Raw genomic sequence first — 24,953 nt, 5'->3', positions numbered from 1 at the left:
TGAGTCTTCAAGCTGCCTATTTGGTTACTTAAGTGCCTTAAAAACCATCCAAATGAGTCATTGATCCTGCAGTAGCACCTTACTGTTAAACCTTCAAATTTGAGGGATGTTTACAGGTTTGTTGGGCCTGCGCTGTCTCCTGTCATATAACAAAAGAACTAAGGAGGTGGGAGTCTGTTAAAATTGCATTAATGTACATTAAAAAAAGTCTCTATTCTGCTTGTGCAGTGGTTCTTAACCTGGGTTCGATCGAACCCTAGGGGTTCGGTGAGTTTAAAATGACTGGGGGTTCGGCAGAGCCTCCGCCATGACATGCATGGCTCATTTTGTGCACCAGTAAAAAAACCATATCTATGTCTTGAATTTGAAAAAAAAATCATATTTTATTTTTCACTAAAGAGGGGTTCAGTGAATGCGCATATGAAACTGGTGGGGTTCGGTACCTCCAACAACGTTAAGAACCACTGTGCTAGTGATTATCTCACCCTGAAATGCGCCTGCATATAAGCTTTACCCAGAGGTCCATGACACTCTAAGCCCCTCCCCTCTAAACTGCACTTGTCCCTTAGAGCTGCAGGTCAGCTGTGGGATGTGTCTAATTTGTGTCCACTTACAGTAGCACCAGCAGTCAGTCACCCCCCCCCCCCCCCCCGAACTGTTTTCTATTTTTGGTCTCTGGATGATAGTATGTCACTGGGCAAGCAACCCCCGGTAACCTCCCCTATTTTAGGCAGGCAGGTCTGAGGGAACATGAAGGAGAGAGCGTGTCCTCGAGCACGAAAATGTGGGTCATATCATCAGCACCAGGAATAACCTGCAGGACCGGTGGGAAGGGTGGAGTCTGGAGGTAGGCCAAGGTCTGGGAAAGGATGTCCTTTTAGGGATCCCCCCTCGAAGAAGCCACCCCTGGATCTGTGGTGGTGCTATTCTTAGGGGGGGCTGAAGTTCGCCATCCATCATGCAACATTCAAAGGTGTAAATCAGTCACTCAATTCCACGGATTATTCATGCTGGGGACTCCGATATTTAAGAGAAGGTGGGGAATTTGCATAGTGTACTTTAATTTTCCATAAGCATAAAGCATAAAGTTAATCTGCTTTTTTTAAGTTTTAAAATTGTCTTCCACGATGCAACATGAACTACAGCACAGCAGTGCAAGCAGAAAGTACTTCACACTTGTTTGGGCAGCCCGCAGAGATTCAAAGAAACGTGCGGTGCAATAACACATTTAGACAAAACAATTACAACTTTTTTTAACAAAGTGTAAAGTCCAGACACTGAAAGTAGATTTGAATAAGTAATAAAAGGGTTTGTGCTACTTTTTTGTTGTAAGATTAATTAGATGAATAAATTGGATCCAAGTTTAGCAACTGTTTTGTAATACTAATCAAGCTAGGTTGCACTTTTTTTTTTCTTCTTTTTTTTAAATCAGTGAAAAACTGAAAAGCGTGTACACACCTCTGTTTTGGGACAAATGTTTAGAATAATCATCAAATAAAAAGGTTGTCTTCCTCCCCTCACCCCCAACTGCTTGCTGCAGATGACGGCCTCCTCACTGATGCTGGTTCTGCTGGAGGCTTCTTCCTGTTTAAAAGGCCCTTTTTCCGTCCCAATGCTTGCTCATTGGAAGTCATGTGATTGTTGGGATTTTGCTGGCTCATGCTTACCTTACAGTATAAAATGCTTTGGGGCGACTGTTGTCGTGCGTATACTAGTCACGTTGATTAGGCAGCTGATCCTGTTTGGGTCACTTATGGCGTTGCGACTTATTGGTTGACCTGTGACGCAAACTTGCTGAACTGGCCCCTCAGTTTACATGTGAAGAAAAGCCGTTTCCTCAGTTGTTCCCATCCACCACCAGTTTGTTTAACACAACCAACATATTTTATTCTACTGTATATAGTATTTTATTTTATTCTATTCTTTACAGTTGTGTACTGTATTTATTCTTATTATATTCTAATTTTGCTACATAACTTTTGCACTGTCCACTTCCTGCTGTGACAAAGCAAATTTCCCACGTGTGGGACTGATAAAGGTTATCTTATCTTATTAAGAAGGTGCTAGATTTTTAACCTTTCAGATTTTTTTGCTTCAGGCTGACCGCAGCCACTCCAGCTCTTTGTAGGAGCATGCATGTACTCCACTATCAACAAATTATGCTGTGTTGCTATATTGAAGATATTGGTACATAAAATAATTAAATTGGCTTGTAGTAAAAATTGGATCCACTGGCCCACTTGCCTAGTGGGGAATAATTATGATGATGAACACTGAAGTGCAAAAATCTCTCTAATCCATCTTAATTTATTACAATTTAATGTTTTTATATTTAAAAACTTGGAAAAAATAATGGTATAAAATTCAGTGTGTCATGTTATCAGCCCTTTTGTGCCATTACAGTCAGAACCACTCCACACCTCTTAGAGAGCAGCAGCCTAAGTAGCTACTGCCACATATATAACTGTAGGTTGTCTGAGTCATGCAGGCAGAAGAAAGCCCCTCTTCCCCTGCAGTCTGGGGAGAAAAGCCATATACATGCATGTGACTGTTTAGTCCACAGTGGCTTCTGGTGTCATGTCATCTATACCTGATTGTATTTTCATTTTTCACCCCATTTTTTTATCATCTCATCAGTGTCTTGCCTGTAATTTTCTTTCTTTCATTCACCCACCGTAAATAGCAGGGCGGTGCTGCTTTCTGGGCTGGGTTTTTGGTTAACTGTTCCTATGCTCGGGATTAGAAATGTCTCATTATGAAAGTGGCTGAAACAGACGCGTCATCAGTGCCTTCCTGTAGCGCAGGAAGAATGACTCAGCATCCTTGTGATCTTAGCTTTGTGCGGCTGAAAATGCCGACAGCAGTGTTATTGATTAAGAAAACTCACTGAACCGCTCACACCTGATCCTTTAATGGTTTATCTCACACCATTCTGTCATCGCTGAAAGTATCCTCACTCCTCGTCCAAGCCGCACAGATTTCACAGCAATAAACCTCTTGATGTTATGACACACATTAGCTTTGTCTCCACTGAGATGAGCTTGGCTGTAGTGTGGAAGGCCCAGAGGGAGCTCGGCCGACTAATAGTTGCAGCAGATGCTTCTTATTATCCACAGCTTGTGCAACATTGACTTGGCATTTTCATTGTTTTTGACAACACCAATAAAAAGCATGATGTTGTTGGAGCAGAGGAGCGCAGGCTATAAAAGCCCAGTAGGTCTGATCTGCACTATATCCGAAAACTACCAGATTCTAACTATAGGGCTGCGAAGTACACTGATTAATTGGTCGGGTGCTAGAAAGCTTTGATCCATTTTAACTGCTTAGCATTAGAGCTTTTTGTTTTTTTTAAACATCTTTACATACCGTACGTGTGGGTCTGTGTGTTTGTCTGTCTGTGCATCATGGTCCCACCTCATTGTCTTCTCTAAACTGCTCTTCCCTCCCTCTGTTCAGATCGAGGCAGTGACACGGACCGTGTCCTGCCCGCCGACTGTCAGGCAGGTCAGAGACTCATGGAAATTCACTGTAAGTTCAACCCATGAACCCTGCTGCCTGCCTACCTGTTCACTTTCAATAACTGTATCTGATTTTTAGACCAAAAACAAGTGAAATATGTAAAACTTAGCATTACACTCACAGAAGTATCGCTTTACCCTTTTTAGAGTTAAACAAAAAGATCCAGATAACTCACCATTGACTAAAGGCATTTGTGCTGTGACTTTTATTTGTAATTTTTCTGTATGTGAAAGAAGTTTTTGAACATTTCTTTTAAGACACTGGGTAAGCCTTGTGCCTTTAAGTGGCCGTATCCCATGGTAACCTTAGGAGAGCCTTTGTTATGAGACAAACTGTCAACTTCTGTCCGTTTAAACTCAGAGGAAATCTCAGTATTTTCTTCCCATTAACAACAGTCATTACTCAGTGAGCAGTAAGTTAATGACTTATTTTTATTTTTTTATGATTCTTCCCTGTCAGTGTCATTTTGCATCATCATCATCATCTGCTGAGTCATGTAATGGTCACCGGTGCCATGTTTTTGATTCATTATGCAGTTTTTGAGGGGGGCCTGTTGTGTTGTTCCTTTGTTTCTGTCACATATGATGGTGGAGCTCACATAATGAGGTCAGCATATTTGTAAATGTAATCTGTGAGTCAGATGTTCAAGCTCCAGGCTGCTCTAAGCAGCTGATGTCAAAGGGTTTTCTAATCTATTATGAGCGATGTCAGAGGAGGCGGAGCCTACAAGTTTTGTGCTCTCTTTTCGGAAGCCTGGTGAGGGGCAGTCAATCTGAAGTGGGGTCAGAGGGAGAGGGTGTTAAGGAGATGGGCGCTTAAATAAAAAAAATTGCTGCAGTGGAGCCAAAAAGCAGAAATGAGCATCGTAGATTGCCATCAAGGGCACAGCATAGTAGATGAATGTAGACAAGAATTTGGACTGTTGAATAAAACAGTACTACATGTGCTAGAACAGAAAGTGATTTTCAGACTCAGTATTGCTACAAAACTCTGCACTACTGAATTTGGAAAACCTGTTGTGCTGTTAGGATTTTGTTCTTTTTCTTTCCTTCTCATTTATCCCATTTTATTCCAAATTAGATTTAAAAGATTTGTTCATTCTAAGCTTGGCCTAAAGAAAGAGTTGGCAAAAGAGGATAACAGAGATAACCCAATAAAGCCAGACTTCTTTGCTTTGTGCTATTTGTGTTCTCTATATTGTATAATATAGGGATGGATGCCATCTAAGATAAAACGTTAACATTCGTTTGGAGTTGGTTTAACTTTTTTTTGTCTTTATAGCTCAGTGATTTCTTTGGAAGAATTTCACATTGGTTAAAAGGGTTAATAATATATTAGCTGACTGAATCATTGTAGGGCAAGTCTCAAAAATAAACTTCACAGTATGTAATGTTTAGGCCCAGCACGTGTCAGCTTTGCATAATACACAGTTATATATTTGAAAGGAATTACTTTAGCTGGTGTGTAAGGTCAGATGTGCAGTCACTGTCTGAAATCGTATCAAGAATTATGAGTAATCTGGTTTATGTTCACCTGAAGTAATTATTTTCAGCAAAGTGGAACGTTCGAGCCTTGCAAGATTCTTAATTTTCTGTTGGAGGTACAAAGTTAAAAAGACAGATTACAAATTGTCTCTCTTAAAGCTACAAACAAATAAAATTATGTGTAATACAAATGCTTTCAGTAGCAAGATTTGAAATGGGTTCCTTCAGCTTTTGGTGTAATTTAATTTAAAAATGCTTTTATTTTGTAGTATAATTTCATACTTTGCACTTTTTTAATGTTGACTTTTTTACAGACTGCTTTGTTTCTTACTGTTGTTCAGAAATACCAAGTCTGTTTGGGTTGGTCTGGTCTTTGAATTGAGTTTGTATGATCATATTAAACTTAATAAAGGGTGTGCATGGCTGTGCGTGTTCATGGAAATGAACTTGCTTTTATTTACCCAACTTCACACAAATTTACGTGACTCTTGTGCAAAGACCTCAGGAGTGCCATAGTTTGCAGATATGCATGTTGCTGATTGCTGAGCTGTCATAACACAGAGGAGTGGCCGATTTGAATAAACTACTATATCAGCTCTGGGAGCAAAGATAACCAGCAGAGCCACTTTATATATGGTGAACTACCCAGTGTCCGTTACTGTGCCAGGTTATGCTGGGGTGTAGGGCAGTAGGAGCAGTGTGTTACTCTGCTGCAGTCCCAAAAAAAGGTCATGTAAACCCCAAACCACATGCAAAGTTACCTTTGTCCCAATCACCTTTATGACCTGGTGGGTATTTGCAGTTTTAGCTTTCATTAAACATCAGTCCACCATATTTATTAATCCAAAGCCTCTTGATTTTACACACTAGACTGCTGGTTTAGGAGCTTCTTTTTCCTGTTTGCATTCGATTTATTGCAAACTTTATTTTTAAAAACTAAAAAAAAAAATTGATTTAAAATACTAAAAAAGACTGCTGGCTGTGTGTGTGCGTATGTAAACATACTGAGTTGCTCAACTCTAGGTCAAGATTATAAAAGTGATGTTGGTTCAGTGAAAATGAGCCCTTGGTTACTGAAAGCTAACCTGTCCCGTCAAAGTGCCAACTGTTAAAGGGTTTTTAAATAATGCTTTAATTTTACTGAAATCAAATGGTAAAAATGTCTAACATTATACAGAATCTTTGCCAGTGTAATTTGTTAAGCAAGTGTATTAAGAATTCATTGTGGCAAGTTCCATATAATTCAAGTCTTACATGAAATTGTCTCAGTCTCCTTTCATGGACTTTTCTTCGCCTCCTCTAAATAGCGGTTTGAATGTGTTTCCCGTCTACTTAGGGCACCAAAAAGACGATGGTTAAAAAGGAGTCAAAGGAGAAAAGGGAGAGCAATGAAGAGAGCAAGGAGAACGTGAAGGCCAAGTCAGACGACTCGGGAGAGGAAAAGAACGGTGACGACGACTCCCAGAAGAACGGACCGAAGAAAAAAGGTGACCAATGATCAAACTGATTTAATCATTTGTTTGTAATTATAGTGCTTGCTAAAGAATCTGGTTTTGACATTAAAACGTTTGAAGGAAAAAGTCCACTCTGAGCTTTTGGGGTTCTCGCTTTTAAATAATTGGCTTCATTAGTATCTGGTGCTAAAGTTGGTGGTAAGGTTGATGAAATACAAATGAAAGGATTTCAGTTAAGCAGCTCTAAAAATGGCAGTAATGACTCCAGAACTGTGAACTAAGATGTTAGGATTGTGCTGCTGTTTTTTGTTGTTGTTTTTGCTCTTAAATGGCCAGTCAAAGGATCAGTAACCGGTACAGGGGTACACATTATGTGGTAGATGATTTTGTGCTCTCCACTTGTGCCTTTGCAAATACGCCGTACTCCCCGTGTAATATCAGAGAACAAAAGGCCACTTTTGCCTACGTTTATCAGTGTTTCAGATGCGTTCACTCCACGTGTAAAGGGTAAAGTGAGTGCAAGATAAGTTGGGTCTTTCATGGCTGCTTAAACAAAGCGTGTTTTAATTGTAATAACCACGTTAGTAGTGTGGGAGCAAATCTAAATAAGCAGAGTCAGTTACAGTACAAGGTTGTATCACTCGAAGTCAAATACAGGTTGCCTTTTAAATTCGTGCCCATAACTGATCATTTAGGAGAAGTTTGTGGTGGCTGGTTATAGTTTAGCAGTTTTGGCAGCAGTTAAAGGTTTAAACCGTGCCAGCCAGGCAGCCAGCGAGTGCTTTCTGACCTTCACAGCATAGCTGGCCCTCAGTGTGCATGGCTGAATTTGCTCTGTGTGTGTGGAGGAGGGGGGCGTTTCCTGGCTCTCATGTTTTCATCACCCCTCAAAAAACATACCGGCATACAAATGGTCTGGCACGAATTTTAGCACCGACCTGCCCGTTCGTTTTCTTTTCCTAACAATTCAGGCCAGTTGTTGTATTGATGAAGAGACTTAAACAATGAAGTTATTTATACACTGAATTGCAGTATTTAAGATCAGTGCATACAGTGCACATTTTTATGTACTCGTATCAATTTTAAAGCAGTTGGGTTTATAATAGTAAAACTTCTTGTTCCTGGAGATGCATTTGTCGGTTTTTGTATATGTGCTGTGGAGGTGATGAGTTTCATGTCTCTTCTCTGACTAAAATGTTAAAATGAAGAGAACTTGAACAACTCTGATCACAGTATTGAAGCAAATGAATCATGTTTTTCGTGCCCATCAAAAAGGTTTTGGCTTTCAGCCACAGGTAAATCACCAGGACTCTGAGTAAAACAGGCTCTGTTTTAAGTAGAGTTTAATTGGCTCTAGTTGTCCAGCAGGCTGCCTTGCAGAGCTGCAGTTTAAAAGGACAGCTGATTGTCACGGTGTGACGTGGACACATGGGTAAGGTTTTCAGATACCACAAGCAGGAGGGAGGGAGAAGGGAAATGACGGGTCTGGGCTTGCACGGAAGGCTGCAATTGCCACAAAATGTGGAATATAAGTAAATTTACAAGCTACCTTTTAAGCGAGATGCATAAGTAAACAAAGAACTGCTGTCAAGTACAAGCAACCAAGTATTTTAAGAACAAGAGGGTTGATGACCACATCTCTTACATTTGCAGGGACAGTCACTTCTTTATTGCACATGCTGTCTATCACAAACTTAACCACATGTCCACACAGCACCCTGACAACCAGCAGTCCTTTCAGATGGCAGCTCTGTGAGGCACCCTGCTGGACAGCCAGCGTACTGCAGGATACATTTACATCTATGAAAGTCCTGGAAGCGATTATCAGTTTTTCAGAATAAAAGTTGTATGTTTATCACATGCACATATCTAAAGGCTATTAGAATCAGCCAATCATCTAGCTTACAGATATACTGTTTCTAAACACAAAAAGCATGGTGGTGATTAAGATATTCATTTGGTAGATGTAAGAATGACTAAATAAAATAACATCATCTGAAACAGTCCGTGGTTTTGTTCTTCCTTTTAACGGTGTTTCCTCTACATGTCATTTGAAAACAGGAAACAAGCAGAAGTGGGTTCCTCTGATGATCGAGGTGAAGTCAGAGGGGCCCAGGGAGCGCTCGGCCTCTAGGAACAACAGCAGACAGAATGAAAACCCGCGCCTGCCTCCCAACGCCAGGAACGACCTCAGAGGTTAGTCTGTGACGTCTTCACGTGGTAACAGGTTTATTTTGGGTGAGAGGTAGTAGGAAGTTGGCTCCACATGGCGGTCATCTCTGGTGCTTGCACATGATAGCACATCTGAATATGCGACTACTGGAAGTGGCTTTGATGCCGTGTCTTTAGATGTTGATAATACAGAGCTTATTATTACATTTAGCTGGTTAAGAAAGTGCACATGACTCAGCAGCAGGATGTGGAGAGGTAGGTGTGTGTGTGTGTGTGTGTGTGTGTGTGTGTGTGTGTGTGTGTGTGTGTGTGTGTGTGTGTGCGCGCGCGCGTGTGTGTGCGTGTGCATGCTCGACTGCTAATTTTATACTTCTGCTTTGATAGCTTCACTATTCAGCTGTGCACTTCACGTATTACTCCACTTGTGTTCAGGAAATGAAATCTACTCGCTGTTAGGAAGACGCTGTATCGTATTCAAATGTGTTTTATCACAATTTAGAAAACTAGTAAGAAAGAATTAGTTAGCCTCATTGGATATTTGTTCAGACCTACTTATCCAGTCTGGTTTAGTGTTTGCTGACAGGAATATGGTTGGCTTCCCTGCAGATTGGCATAGCCAAAAGTATGAGCGCGAGTGGCGTGACGACCACGATGAGGTTTCCAGCGTGAAGAGTGAGGGGGCGCCATTCCGCGGAGGATTCAGAGGTCGAGGACGTGGAAGAGGAAGAGGTCGGGGACGAGGCAGAGGTGCCGGGAGAGGTACATCTTACTCCTTTTAGACGACTCAAAAATATCAAAAGAACACTTTTTTTTCACCGCTAGGCAGGTGTCCTCAAAATGTTTATAAGTAATATAATATGAACATCGCTTTTGTTTTGTTTTTTTTAACCACAGTAAGTTTTTTTTTTTTTTTTTCCTTTTAAGTTAAAAGGCTGACCAGACTGCACTGACAAATCAGCATCATGCAGGATACTTACACACGTTTCCTAATTTGAGGTCTGAATGCACTGAAGCAAGGTGGTAGCCAGATAATAGTGCAATAGCAGTGACACAGCAGAAGTCACATCTCAGCACAAAAGTAGCCTTGTAGTGTTTTCTCTGGAAATTCTAAGAAAAAGTATAACATGATTTCTTAATGCTGGAGAAAACGAGCTGCACAGTATTGTCACATAATAAAGCGTTTCTTCCTTGGATGGCATATCCTGGTTGGAGCTTTTTAACCAGCAGCAGCAGAAACTTCCATCCACCATTTGTTCTTCCTGTCATATGGACCGCAGCTAGCAACGCTTGTTTGAATGTGTTTACATTTGAGCTGCACTGGCTGTACTCTGCTGTGTATTTTTTAGCCCCAAGTGGTGAAACAGGTTTATTTTTCACTGTTGGCAGGAACTGTTTTCATGCATATTTATGCAGAGTATTGTGTGTGGAGATTGTTGAAGTAGGCCTCTTTTTAGATACTGAATCATCATTGGAGGCACACGAGTGTTCCTCGGTCTTGGACGTGCCATTGTGCACACCAGGGGACGTAAACGTGGGGTATCGCTATATAACATTTTTATATCACTTAAGAATTTACAGCTATTATTGCAGACGCTGTGATATGGCAGAGCGCTTGGTATCACTATAAGAGATGTGCTGCAGAAGTGATGAGCTCTTCATGTCTCTTCTCTGACTAAACATCTGTGGAGAGAACTTTCACAACTCTGATCTCAGCACTGAAAGTAAAGCTGCCTGGGCTAAATCCTTTCAAAATTACTTTCACAGGAGACATCGCAGTTTTTAATTTTGTACCGTTTGGTTGGTGATGTCAGTGTTTTGAGTGCTTTGACAAACCCATTACCCACACAGCTTTTGTGGAAAGACTCCCCATCAACTTAAGTGAATTTGTCTTAATAGTATAGTTTGAGGGTTTTACTTCCAGTCCAGTCTTCTGTTCATCTGCAATCATGGAGTACAGCAACTTTCTCTTTATCAATGTTTCAAGGATTTAAGCTGGTGAATTGGATGAATTAAGTTGGTACAGGTAGACAGTGTCTTATCTAGTTTTGGTTGCTTTGGCTGCCACGGCTCTGAATCAGAGTGTTTGATGACCCTGATCTGGCCCCCACCAAGGCTAGAGTAAAAACAAAAAAGTGCAATAACAACCAGAGAGTGTTGGAATGAGGACTGGCCTTGGCTCCAGCAGGAGAAACTGGTTTCCCTGAAGGCTTGTTGGTTTTGGCCAGAGTCTCCCTCCCACTTCCCTGTTGTTTTCACTCTCTTCATACATACATTTTTCCTCATTCCAACCCCCCCACCTCTCTCTTCATGTACTCATTTTCCTCCTTTTATCCTAAACCCTCCTTCCCAGAAGCACCGGCTACTCATAAACTTTATAACGGTGCCCAAAAATGTGAGTGAAGCAATTTTATTTCCACTTTTCTCCCTTTTTTCCAACTTTTTTTGAGGTTGTTGACTTTGAGCAGCGCTGAAGAGACTTTCAGTTAATGCTCAGCACATGAACTTTGTCTTTGTGTATTTACTCAGCCCTCAAGTGGGTGCTCTCCTACATATGCCAATACACATACACACAGTGTAATTGTATTTTAAGAGGCTCACTGCTCCTTCACTTCTGCGTTCTTTATAATTTACATCTTAACACATTTTTTTTTCTTGGCTGTGCCTTGAATAGCTTTTGAGTTAAACAGCAGTTAAACTTGAGACTTATTCTCATTAATCTGCTCCTACTTACTGATTGTCAGTCTTCTGTTTTCATTCTTGTGTAACCTTCGATAATTCTCACTCCTAACTATAACTAGCAGCGTAAGTGACAATATGGTACGAAAGAGATGCAATAAATGGAACATTTAAAAACTATTCTTAGGGGATTTTTAATAGAAATGGTGAAACACAACAATTAATGCTTTGGGGGTGAGTGTCAGTATAAGAGTCTTCTCTCATGTCTTCAATGTGAGAGCCATCAGATAGCATCGATCTGAGAACAAAGATGCACCTCCCAATCAATTTTGCTGCCTACTAATAGCAAGTGGAAGAATTTTAATCTTTTGATTGGCTGGTTTTGCAAGAAATGAATAGTAAAGGGTAAAAACGATGTGAGCACTGATAGCTGAGAAGGTTCACAACGCAGAGAGCATCTGCTGTTCCCGTGCACAGTCTTTCACACGAGTAATGTATGCACGCCGTGCTGCACGCTTTCTGTCTAACCGACTGCTCCTCTCCCTTCAAGGCCACTACGACTATCACTACAGCTACAAGTCCTACGACGTAAAAGACGGACCCTACGGACAGAAGTTCAGCAACTCTGTGACCTACTATTACGACAACATGAGCAGCAATGACCTTTACTCTGTCGATCAGGATCTGCTGAAGGACTACATCAAGCGGCAAATGTGAGTTTAGCTTTTCTGTCACAGGAATAGGTCGATGTCGGGGGGGGGTAAACTCGTATTTATTGGGTTGCGTTCAGACATTATGTGCAGATGTGCTGCAGAAGTGATGAGCTCTTCATGTCTCTTCTCTGACTAAATGACGGTGGAGAGAACTTTTCACAACTCTGATCTCAGCATTGAAGCATAATGAGATGAAGTGATTGGCTTTTGCAAAGATGGCAGACCTTAAGGTTGCATGATGTCACATCTTGACGTCATGGCTTGGCTTTTCTTCCTCCTAAGATTAGAGCTGCTTAATTTGGGGAATTGCTGCAAATAATGTCAGTTAAATGGGTTCTACTGGTACAAACTGTTATTAGACATTTGTGGTGTGGCGCTGGAGATGGAGCTAAACATCATCGGTGCTTGACACTAGCAGCTTGAGCCTCTACACTTGAATCTGGTTGGTGGCCGAGTTGCACTGTGATTTGCTTGATAAGGAAACATGGAGAAACCCCCCCCCCCCCCCCCCCCCGGTTTCTGGTTCTGCAACATCAGCTTTGATCATTTGCGTTCATCTTTCAGCACTTTGCAGTTGCATCTCACTCTCCAGATTCTGAGTAGTGTGACCTCATTTGTCTGGCACCAGATTTAAACGGCTATTGTTCCACCTCATCGTGTCATATTCTGGATTTTGTTTTAGGCAAATTATCTGTGTGACACGGACACACACAATGAATCAAACTATGATGGATCAAAAAGAAACTGGTTTCATCACATCTTTGTTCCCATTACAGTCAACTGCTTTAAACCAGAGCTGTTAAACTGATTGAAGTTGATCAGCACCTTAGGGCCCAGTTTGATCTTACGAGGTTCAGATCTCAACTGATGTCTAGAAATCCTTCAAAGTTTTCATACGTTTACACTCCTGTGTTGTAAGACTGTTATCCCCACAGCAGGACTAGCAGTGCATTTCACTGATGATATTGGAGTCATTTTCACTCTTTGGAAAGTCACACATTTAGTTGATTTTGGACTCTTTCGGAAAGCCACATTTGGCCCCCGGTCTGCATGCTTAACAGTCTTGTTGTCGATAAGTGGTTAAGTTTACTTCACTTATAAGAATAAAGTATCTCTTTTCAACATTACTGAAGCTGTTCAGATTATACCTGACATAGTCCAGTAAAGCACCTGCTGCTGGAGATGCTGTGTGTGTCGAAACAATACATTTTTGGCCAACTTACTCAGGCTCTGAAACCTTGTTAAATCCTCTGTTTTTAGTTTGGAAGATATGTGATGACTGTTGACATCTAGACAATGTTACATAACCAGTCGTAACAAAAATAAGTTTTCATTCAGTCTTTCCCTGTGATTTTTTTTTTTTTCTTTTCTCACTTTACTTCCCTCTGATGTCAAAGACTAGGCATGAAATACCAGCATCTGCTGACCACTTTTCTCCCTGTGTTTTTTTTTTTTTCCCTTCCAGTGAGTACTACTTCAGCCTAGACAACCTGGAGAGAGACTTTTTCTTGCGGAGGAAGATGGATCAGGAGGGTTTCCTGCCCATCGGACTCATCGCCAGTTTTCACAGAGTTCAGGCCCTCACTACCGACGTCAACATCATTCTGGATGTAAGCGCGTTTCTTTGACTGGTTGAATGATGTCAGTCAGTGAAGACATTTAAAAATTCATGTTAAACGCAGTCAGAACTGGTCTGAAAGCGGCTGTAGGACAGAAAAACAAGCAATTAAATTGCATAAAAAATAATGTGAAGCAGCGTTCAAGTTAAAATGCACTAAAGGAAAAAAACCTTTGGGGACTGTGTTTTCTAGAAGCTTCTGTAGTTCATTATGTGAAACAATTTTCTGTCCAGAAGTAGCTCGAGGGTACCAAACAACAAATATTTGGCAGGTCATTTTTGGGTTTTTGTACAACTTCAAAAAATGAATAAATACATTAAAAAATGATGCAGCTCTAATTAGTGACCTTTAGATTTGCTACTGGGATATTTTCACCTTTGGACAGAGTCAGTCTGGGTAGTTTTCCCGTTTCTTGTCAATACATGAATGGTCGCAAATTTCTACTAATCACCTGGGCTAACCGGTCCCTCATCTGTCCCGTCAGGCGTTAAAGGACAGTAAGGAAGTGGAAATTATCGACATGAAGATCCGTCGGAAGGTGGACCCGGAGAAGTGGCCGCTGCCGGGCCTGAACATGCCAAACATGCCGCACACGCATACGGACTTCTCCCAGCTCATCAACTGCCCCGAGTTTGTTCCAAGACAAATGGCTGAGGAGCCCAGAGGTGAGCACTCTGACCTGAAGCTGCACATTTTGTAATGTTTAGCATTTAACTGACGCTCAATTCTGCATCACGTGAAATGAGCATTTCCCTCATTTACATGAAGAAAGTGAGAATTTTAAGATAAGTAATCCTTGCCTGGTGATCAAAGTTAATGTTGACTGTAATCTTCTCTCTGCTGCAGGTCTGCCCAGGGCCTCCACACCAATGCAACAACAGACCAAGGCTGAACCAGATGTCTCCAACCTCAAGACCATGCCCAAGGGCCTCTCAGCTAGTCTCCCTGACCTGGACTCAGAGTCCTGGATCGAGGTTAAGAAGAGACCCAGACCTTCCCCGGCCAGACCCAAGGTCAGCTCAGAAAAGGTGAAATTCAGAGCAAAACACAAACGAGATGTTGAATTAAAAACGTTTTAAGAAGGAAGTGATCATGTGTGGTTGTTAGACAAAATGAACCTCTAATATAATGACTATCATATCACTTTTGCTTCACAGCAGCAGGCACTGCAGTTTATTTTATTCTTTTAACTGCAGCATATATTTTTGCATGACCCCATTGCATCACTTTCCTTTTGTTTTAGTCTTTTCACATCATTCTTTAATCAAACCTCGCTTTCCGTACCCTCCTCCACCACCTCCTTCCTTTATTTCCCCTTGTTTGATCGGTTGACTGATGAAGTCCTCCTCATTACACCATCAGCAGCAGAAGGAAAAGGATGAGTCGATTCGCTCCCCGGTGCCCCAGCCCGGCTCCTCACCCTCCGCTGCTACCTCAGGAAATAAGGTGAGGAAGGAAATGTGTGTTATATAATGTGTTTGTGCTATTTTATTTAGAGTCTTGTTGAGATTGAGACTGTAGCTTCATCTTTCTGCAACTCTGTGATTTTTAAATCTGCACCTTTTTTAATCTTTATCAGTTTTTCAGTTAACTTACATAATCAGCTAACGTTTGAATATTTTTGTGCTTTGTTTTGTCACTCAGGACGGAGCCGAGCAGGACGAACCCGAGGAGCTCGACTTCATGTTCGACGAGGAGATGGAGCAGATGGACGGACGCCGCAACACCTTCACCGACTGGTCCGACGAGGAAACGGACGGTGAGATCGACGACCACGACGTCAACAAGATCCTGATCGTGACGCAGACGCCGCCCTACCTGAGGAAGCACCCGGGAGGCGACCGCACGGGCCACCACACATCGCGCGCCAAGTTGACCAGCGAGCTGGCCAAGGTGATCAACGACGGGCTCTTCTACTACGAGCAGGACCTGTGGGACGATACGTACGAGCCCGAATACGCCACCATCAAGGTGAGGATGTTCTGCTTGATTCTGCACTTAATCTGGTGGGTTATGAGACGACGACGTCCTGATGTAGAAGTCGGACAGCGTCCAGGTTGTGTCGCTGCCATGTCAGACACGTTTCCACCTGAAGCCTGGTGATGAGTAGATCCTTCAGCTGTTTCTGGATATGGAAACAAAACACCCAACAGAGTTTTTTGTTGTTTTTGTGTTTTTTGTTGTTGTGGCCGCCCATTGTTGCATTGTTGAACTCTTTGTGGCGACCTTCACGTACTCGCCGGCACAAATCCTGTGTCGTGTGGAACAGAGTGTTGCTGTTTATAAATAAACCCCACACACAAGGCCTCGGCCTGAGGGCTCGAGCTGATGGGCTGCAGGGGAGCTAAAGATGGAAGGTCAGAGATCTGAGGATGCTCGGAGGGATAGAGCCAGTGTGAGTCGCGCTTGATGATCTTGGCAGGGAGGATGATTCGTCGCTGTTTGGTTTTGGTGGCGTTTTTAAACTAGCTTTGTTGTAGAAGGAACAAGAAAACATGCTTTACGGATGTATTCATGTGCAGAAACTTCAGGGTACTTGTGTTGATGTGAACCTGCTGGCTGCTGCGCTCGTGTCAGAGCAGTCAGATGTCAGATATGAGGGCGAAGAGAGTGTTTCTAGCAGCTATTTTTTGCAGTTGTATCTCGCTCTCCAGACTGCTGAAGATAAGGTCTGTTAATAATCGGTTTTGTCCAGAATGTAAGAGACATTTCCTGTGGTGTTTTGGAGTTTACAGGGAAATAATATGAAAATGACTTTATGTGCTTTTTTTCTGGACGATTGAAGTTGGCTTTAAACTTTTATATTTTAATTAATTTGTGACGTTTTCGTATCACGGTTCCCAGAAAGAGACATTTTGTTACGCCTCGTGCATTAACATGTGATTTTTCTCATTTTTACAGCAAGAGGTGGAGAACTTCAAGAAGGTCCACCTGATCAGCCGTGAACAGTTTGACTGCTTGACCCCTGAGCCGCCTGTCGACCCCAACCAGGAAGTCCCACCAGGCCCCCCACGACCCCAGCAGAGTAAGGACTCAAAAACACAGCCAAATATACAACGCTTTTGTGTTTTTAAATAATTATCACACCCAAATCTGAGGATTCTGAGGGAAATCTATGCTGTATACATGTCACAAACTCTAGAGACCTCTCTAGAAGGAAAACACCATGACAGGCCTGTTCACTGCTGTTGAATTCTTCTTAGCGTTTCTGGCTACCTTTTCAATGCAGTTTTTGAATTTATCATTGAAAATAATAATCATTGTCTTAGTACAATCATAGCATCAATATAAGGACTCACAAATGTTAGTAAATTCCCAGATGGAGATTGCCAAAACTATTGAAATGAACACGAAGGGGTGTACAAAGAAGTGGAAATAATAATAAATGCCTTTTTTGGGGTGAAAACCCCCCCAAAACAAATTGTCCACAACAAAGAGTCAAGTGGCTGGCACCACATGACCACACACTCCCACACTCGTGACCACAAGATCATTAACACAAAATGTACCAGAGACGGTAGGGCTGTTCGATATAACGATATATATCGGATGACGATATAAAAACGTCTATCGTTTCATTTTACGCTATCGCTCGTTTCGTGGTGTCGCAAAATAAACTTTTTACGGCAATATTTTTTCATCGTTTTGATGGTCACTGTAGTGGCTATATTAATTTCTTAAAGTTCTCTCTTTCTCTTATATTTAATATAACCACACTATGGACGGACAAGCGCCTGTTTTTATGCGTTGTCGTTAGCAACAATGACTGTAACATCATTGCGTGTCCGCTTGTTTATGTTCCACATAAACCTTTCACAATAAAGCTCAGGATCCTGTTGAGACTTTTCAAAATAAACTGAATCACGTGAAAGAGCAGATTATTTACGGATGAGAACCAAAAAAAGAGCCGCCAGGTGCTAAAAAATAAACCTTAGACTCAAACGTTAGAACAGGCTTTTCCCCGCAGCACGCCGTGTGATAAATACTCACAAAGAAAACAGCGGCCGTTACAGCTTATGTCTAAAAATGTGTAGTTTCATGCATCGGTTAAAACACTCGACTCCAGGTACATGACACGCAGCTGGAAACACTTCACGCAAGTAGAGCTGCCCGAGATTCACAGAATTTACAGACAATGTTACATTTTTGTGATTTATATCGTTATCGGACGATAAAATTCTTATATCGGGATATGAGATTTTGGTCATATCGCACAGCCCTAAGAGACGGTCATAAATGCTGGAGGTGATGCTACGACCCACGGCTCTACAAAAGTTCACCACGAACGTCTAAATCACCCATAAGAGATACAGAGAGAGCTGCAAACTGGGCTCTGTTTCACTGAAAGAACAGTCGGGCAGTTCTCGGCTTGTCCAGACCTTTTTTGTTTTCTTTTTCTTCCCCCCCCTCGTGTAGGACCCCCATCTTGGAAAAATTCCTAGATGGGAGTCAAGTCTAAGAAGATGAACCCATTTTTAAAAACCAGGCAACCTAGCAGAACCCAGATGAAGAATGGCAACACAACTAGAAGAGCTTAAAAATATAAAATAAATCTCATAGTTGTTGGGGGGATTTTTGTATTGCTGCTTGTGTAAAGAAAGATTTGACGCGAGACCGAAACAGACTGGAAATGAATCAAGAGGATGGGCGTCAGCAAAAACAGAGCAGTGATTCATAGAAATCGCATTTTTATTTTACAGCAGATACATTCAACAGTGCTAATAAATATGCCAACATGTCGACATAGTCCTATGTGAACAATGGTCTGAAGGAATCTTTGAACTCCCTTTGGAACAATTTCCTGAGAGGAAAATTTTGATGGAATGACAAAGGATTGGGTAGAAGAGAGGCAGCATGCTGCTCTAAATAATGTCATATTCTTCTGATCTTTCTCTAATTTTAAAATTAGTTTTATTGTGATCGACTCGCCATTAAACATGCTCTGTTAAAGCACTAGCGCTCCACACGTTACTGTGGAAAACCATTGAGTGTTTTGTCCAGAGGTCGGTCTAAAATGACAGAAATGCGGTCTCGCTTTATGACTTGCAAGACAGAGACGACCCAATTTCCAGCAACTTGGTGGTACTCTGTAGGAACTGTTACTGGTCTCCAGTTAAAATCTGCAGTCTTTAAATGTGCTGTAAACGGCTTTAATAACACTCACTATTTTCATTGAGTCATTTTTGTTCAACATCACTCGCATTAAAGAGACATTAAGAAGTTCTGAATCCATGTTGGTTCTGTGGTAACAGCTGTGGCTTTACTGTAGTCCATTATCATCACACTGTGAAATAAATGAAGCTATAAGATCAAAGATGTTGTGACATTAGATGTCTCTTAAAGTGTTTAAGTGTGTGTCGGGACTTTGCGTGTGAAGTTTTTCGGTTCTTTTCTACAACAAATCTATCTTCGTCCACAGTCCCCACAGACGCTTTGGCAAACAAACTCTTCGGTGCCCCCGAGCCCTCCTCAATAGCTCGCTCGCTGCCAACTACCGTGCCTGACTCGCCCAACTACCGCAGTGCCCGGACGCCCCGCACGCCTCGCACGCCTCACCGGAAGGACCCGACCATGACGCCTCGCTTCTACCCAGTTGTGAAGGAAAGTCGGCCCGTCGATGCCAAGGTGAGACGTTGGAATTGTGTTTTAGTGGCAAAACCTGTTGGGTTCAGCATGAAAAGCTCAGCGACTAAACGTGTTGATTTTTCCCCGCGCCCTTTTAGACGCCTAGGAAGAGGAAGACCCGGCACAGCTCCAACCCGCCCCTGGAGTTCCACGTCGGTTGGGTGATGGACTCCAGAGAGCATCGGTCCCGTACCGCCTCCGTCAGGTGAGACCCTCTGCTCTCTGTTACACGCTCTGCAGTCAGCTTTGATAATACCAGAACATAAAAGGAAAAGCATAGAAGATATTCATATTGTGTACTGTCCTTTAAGTAAAATGATCACAAGACTAAAGGTTTACTGAAGGTGGACTTACTTTAGTAGATCTCCACCTAATCCTCCACCTTTCTCTCTATCAGCTCTAATGCAAGCCCATCGGAGGGCACCCCCGCCCTGGGTAACATCGGCTGCACTCCCCAGTCCCTCCCCAAGTTCCAGCACCCATCGCACGAGCTGCTCAAGGAGAACGGCTTCACGCAACACGTTTACCACAAGTACCGCCGGCGTTGCCTAAACGGTGCATTTCCTCGTTTTTAAACATCCCTTAAGTTCTGATCAGAGACTGTTTAGCATTAATTATTACAAGTTAATTGAAACTGTGTCCTTTATCTTCATGTATTTGACCACTTTTTCTCCATCACAGAGCGGAAACGGCTGGGAATCGGCCAGTCGCAGGAGATGAACACGCTCTTCCGATTCTGGTCATTTTTCCTGCGGGACCACTTCAACAGGAAAATGTACGAGGAATTCAGACAGCTGGTAGTCGAGGATGGAAAAGAAGGATATAGGTAAGATCTGCAACCTGTGTATGTAGCAGTGACATTACTATTGGACAGTTGGATTTACGTGATGAGGAGAAGAGCAGATGTAAAGCTTTGGCAGCACAGTGGAAACGGGCTCTGTGCAGCTGTCTGAATCTAGCTTTTGTTATTTCCAAAGCTCGGTGTGATCTAATTTCTCTTGTTTCCTCTCTCGACGCTTATGTGTTGCAGGTACGGTTTAGAGTGCTTGTTCAGGTACTACAGCTACGGTCTAGAGAAGAAGTTCAGACCAGACATCTTTAAGGACTTCCAGGAGGAGACCATGAAAGACTACGAAGCTGGTGAGGAAACCTTAAAACACTCTCAGAGGCACCTCAGCAGAGATTTTTATATGAACAAGCTCTTGTCTTCTGTACAGTCACGTTTAACAACATTTGTTTTCTGACCACAGGGCAGCTATATGGACTTGAGAAGTTCTGGGCCTTCCTTAAATACTCCAAAGCCAAGAACTTGGAGATTGAACCCAAGCTGCAGGAGTGCCTGAGCAAGTTTAAACGCCTCGAAGATTTCAGAATCGACGTAAGTTAAATATTCTTTGAAGTTTGTAGGTATAAGCAGGCTGTAAGGTGTATAATAGGGCTGAAGAGACATGATCTTACTTCCAGTATCGATGATCAGTTCTTAGGTAAGAAGGATTAACTGAGATACAAAAGTTCATAAGAAATTATCCTGAAAAGATTTGAGGTCACACATGAAGTGTCATATCGGATTTAAGCTCTCTGCGATAATAAAGGATATAATCTGATATTTAAATGCTAAGATGAGCCTAAAATTGGTTCACGAACTAACTTCAGGAAGATGATGTGACTTCTGACAGGTGAAAGAAGATGAGCATGAAAGATGTGTGGTCCTATGTCACACTGTGGACAGTTTCAAAGTTGGGTGTCTTCCAAACAAACAACATTTCGATTTAGGATGATGGTCTCACAATGCGTCTACTGACAGGGAGGAAAACAGAAAGTCGGACCAAATGGATGCAAGTGAAATGTGTAAATGGAGTTGAGCCTGAGCAGCAGAAGCTGTTTGCATGTTTCCTTATACTGTTATCATGATCTCACTGACTGAGGCGTCCCACGGAAACAGATACTGTCCTTGGTGCTGATTCACTAGGTTTTATCTGTTTTATCAGGAGTTTACGTGCTTCAAGTTTTCTCCTGTTTGTATCAATAAGAGCTTAAAGGGTTTTTTGAAGCGCAGCATGTTGTTGCCTTAGGCGTGTTATCTAACACGATTATTTCTGCTTCTAGCCGCCTATGGAGGAAGGAAGTCGCCGAAGACACTCGTCCAGTGGGGATGGTCGCCGCCGGCACCCCTCTCAGCCCTCCAGCCGTCCCCACAGTCAGGCCAGCTCAGGCCCCACCCACGCCACCACCACCCAGGTTCCCACAGCCAAGGATGATGCCAAACCTACCAGCCACAAAGCCCCGGCTCCCACTGCTGATCCCGCATCAAATGCCAAAACACTGAAGTAACTCCACAAACACACTGGCCCACACAGACTAAATTAACCAAGTCTGCAAGTCGCCGGTTCTCTCTGCGCCACAGGAGGGGGAGGGGCATCCAGCTCTTCATTTCAAGCATGTGATATCTTTTTTCTTTTTTTTCCCCTTGTTTTTGCGCCTGTGAAAGGTTTGATAAATAAGAGAGACAATAAATAATATGCCTCGGTTTATTGATCACTGCTAAGGTTTCTGAACTTTTTGTCTTAATGAGGCAAGCAATGGATGGGTCGACAAACCCATCCATTGCAAAACACTTGTGCAGACCTTCGCCGGATGGTTTAGGTTTAACATTCTGGAAAAAAAAAATTTTTTTTCTTCCCTCCTTGTTTTTGGCCCCTCCCTCCCTGTCTCTGGGACCCTCTTTGATCGTCACTGTCCTGCTGGTTGAAAGATCTTTGATCCCTCATCCAAATCTCAGATTAATGATGACTATTTCTTCAGCACGAAGTGGAATTTGAGATGTGGAAATAGTTTGAACAAGACTGAGCATCTAAAAGAAACGCAAAAACAAGCCCCAGTAACGGCCCGCTGGAGGCCGTACTGCTCTTTGACATCCAGTCGGACCAAAGTGGTTAGAACCGAGCAACTAACTTTTTCATCCGCAGCGCCCTGAGAGTTTTCAAAGGGCTAATATATGAAAAAAATAATTTACCTTATGGCTGCACATTGGAGGGGGAAAATATTTAAGGAAGCAAATGATTAAAAAAAAAAAAAAAAAAAAGAGAGAGAGAGAGACTTGCATCAACCCCTTGCTATGGACAAGATCATTGAAAGTTGCCTTATTTTAATGGTTTTACTGCTTCTAAGTTGTGCCCGCCACCTTATTGTCGATTGTACAGCATCAGTCACCCATATATCTCACCACCATTTCCAGCTGAGGCCACTAGTTGGTGCTCTCTGCCAAATTTATTTTCCATCCCCCTCAGTCCCCTTTCATCTGTCTTCCAAGTGTCATTTGGTCTGTTACAAGTCCTGTAATTCATCGCTGTGATTGCAAGTTGTGGCTTTTTGTGCTGAAACACGTCAACCTGGTGAAAGTTTGTCAGCGCCCCACCCCTTGCGAAAAAAATAAAATAAAACACTTAAACGTGATGGAGAGTTGGGGGGGTTCTCCCTTTGGGTGCTACCTGACTTTCTGTCGTCCTCCACCTTCCCGTCAGATGAGCTGCATCCATCCGTTTGTCCATCCATCCATCCATCCATCAGTTGATCATCAGTGACGCTACAGGACTGGAAATCATTACAATCTGGATTACTTGAAGAGGCGATGGTTACAAAGAGGACCGTCGTCCTGTGACGCAGGTGCTTTGGGTGGAGACACTAACGATGCTAAGACGTTCAGCGAGCTGCCCGCCACCGCTTCCTGGTTCTCACACGGATCCAAACGTAAGGTGCAGGCAAAAACACGGACAGGCAGGTACTGATGTAGCAGCGTGGGCACGCTCAGTAGAAAACGCACCGCTCGACGTCTTGCCTCACTGTGGACTGGATTGTTTGTTCACAACCTGTTGAGTCGTCACTCTTCGTACAGGACTATTAAATCTGATGATATCAAGCAGAAGAGCGACTCTTCCTCCACGAGTGTAAATGTGAAATTTGAGAGATGAACAGAAAAGATAACAGCTCCCCACCTCTTGTTTTATTGTCTATAGTACAGATATATATTTGCCTTACATGTGTACGTACTCTAACTTTTTTTTTTTTTAATGGTCTCATGATTTATCTTTAATGCATTTTAATTTCAATTTGCAGTGTTTGTAGTGTTGTAATGCTGGAGGAGCGCTCTGTGTCGGGCTGATATAAAAACAGAAATGGGAACGTAGCTCACATCGCAAAAGGGAAAGTTGACATCAGGGCGTCAACGGGTCTTCAATGTTTAAAACGAAAAATAATGTGTAAGCTTCTAGTGTTTCATGTTGAAATCAGTTGATTTGATATTTTCTTTTTAGTGAAGATGAGAGAAACATCTCTAATATTACTCTTTTATGCAGCCTTCAGTTTTTCTACAATTAGAATGTATGCAAAGTCTAAAAAAACTGAAGAAAATTCTTTGATTTTTGGGTTTGAACTCAACCAGAAGTTCATCAAATTCTAGTTAAAAGAAATTATAAAAAAAAAATGCACATGTGCAAATAGACATGTGGGAAGAAGTGTTTCCTGCTGACCTACTGAGTGCTTGTAGCTAATGTTTGCTCCAGTCATAACTTCAGTTTGAAACTGCATCAGACACCTGTGCCTGTCTTTCTTTTTTTTTGGGGGGGGCCCAGAGGTGGATGTCACATTGTCCTGTCAGTGTTATGTTGTTCAGTTTCTTCCTCTTAAATTTAGAGTTGTATTTAAATGCAAAGTGAAGCTGTACTTGCTTTTTATTTTATTTTTTGCCCACCCTCCCCTTTAATCTTTTATCTTCAGGGAGATTTGGATCAGTTTCAGTTGAAACATCAAAGTGTTTACTGGAGAGGAGGAAAAAAATGAGCTATGAAATAATTCAGAAATGAAAACTCATTTCCCAAAGCCGGCAAAGCCTTTGATGTGATCATCACTCGTCTCGGGACATTTGAGGGGATTCAGGTGCTTTGGGAGTTTTCATCCATCTCTATCGGCATTGAACTGCTGCTGTCCATATAAACTCTAGGGGGCGCTGCCTGTTCAGCTGGTCAGAGTTCCCAGCTGTGCGGGATAAAAGATGGACGTATGGAAGGAAGAGAGGAAACTGAGCAAGATGTGATGTCGCTCAGAGGAATATGGCTGGTTATGATGGCTGGAGACTGGGAGGACAAAATTCCATAAAGCCATATGAATAAGAAATAACTGTATATGAACATCAATAGTTCATTACATTACAGTATCCTAGGCTTGTCATGAGGAAAAAAAAGATGAAAACGAGGAAAAAAGGAACAAAAAAATATATAAAATGGAAAAATGTAAAATACTTGAATGAGATCTTGTATTATAACATTTAATATTCATAATATCTGCTTTGTAGGCTGACGTGATTCGCTATTAGTGTTATTTGTAATTTGTAGTAATTATGCTTTTCCTTTAATAAAGAAAAAAACCCACAAAACGCACAAAAAAACCTCAAACACCAGGTGTCATGTGATCATTCCTATTGTCTATGAAACCCACAGAAAGACCACATGCTTTTTTTTTAATACTTTAATATTAAACAGTTCTATCAGAACATTTGTTACATTTGTATTAATCACTTTTTTGGTAATCCAAAAAGACATTGATATTCTGAAAGTATAAGTGCCACAGATATGCAAAGTGCAAAGGAATTGCTTGTCATTTGCCAAAGAATACAGATTCTCGTCTGTCCCAGTGGTC

The 24,953-nt window shown here is 42.1% G+C and overlaps 1 protein-coding gene across 9 annotated transcripts in view; it reads left to right on the top strand.

Annotated features, from left to right (window-relative positions):
- The window catches only part of larp1 (La ribonucleoprotein 1, translational regulator), a 55,591-nt gene extending 30,882 nt beyond the window's left edge, over positions 1-24,709 (top strand). For 2 of the 9 annotated variants that reach the window (XM_026182749.1, XM_026182757.1), the window contains exons 4-21: positions 3,457-3,528; positions 6,340-6,490; positions 8,519-8,653; positions 9,236-9,388; positions 11,856-12,018; positions 13,484-13,628; positions 14,122-14,302; positions 14,484-14,665; positions 14,979-15,083; positions 15,282-15,608; positions 16,539-16,662; positions 19,057-19,262; positions 19,361-19,467; positions 19,660-19,817; positions 19,944-20,088; positions 20,293-20,402; positions 20,513-20,640; positions 21,369-24,709. In XM_026182749.1, coding sequence (XP_026038534.1) covers positions 3,457-3,528; positions 6,340-6,490; positions 8,519-8,653; positions 9,236-9,388; positions 11,856-12,018; positions 13,484-13,628; positions 14,122-14,302; positions 14,484-14,665; positions 14,979-15,083; positions 15,282-15,608; positions 16,539-16,662; positions 19,057-19,262; positions 19,361-19,467; positions 19,660-19,817; positions 19,944-20,088; positions 20,293-20,402; positions 20,513-20,640; positions 21,369-21,593 — 2,817 coding nt within the window. In that variant the 3' untranslated portion in view covers positions 21,594-24,709. Of the gene's footprint in view, positions 1-3,456; positions 3,529-3,730; positions 3,932-6,339; positions 6,491-8,518; positions 8,654-9,235; positions 9,389-11,855; positions 12,019-13,483; positions 13,629-14,121; positions 14,303-14,483; positions 14,666-14,978; positions 15,084-15,281; positions 15,609-16,538; positions 16,663-19,056; positions 19,263-19,360; positions 19,468-19,659; positions 19,818-19,943; positions 20,089-20,292; positions 20,403-20,512; positions 20,641-21,368 lie in introns of those variants that run through there. The other 7 variants (XM_026182753.1, XM_026182752.1, XM_026182755.1 and 4 more) reach the window with 7 other exon arrangements.
- Positions 24,710-24,953: the final 244 nt, after the last annotated feature.

Source organism: Astatotilapia calliptera, chromosome 10, assembly GCF_900246225.1.
Source record: "Astatotilapia calliptera chromosome 10, fAstCal1.2, whole genome shotgun sequence".
Lineage (NCBI taxonomy): Eukaryota > Metazoa > Chordata > Actinopteri > Cichliformes > Cichlidae > Astatotilapia > Astatotilapia calliptera.
The sequence above is the reverse complement of the archived record's forward strand: the minus strand, read 5'-3'. Positions and strand labels throughout refer to the sequence as shown.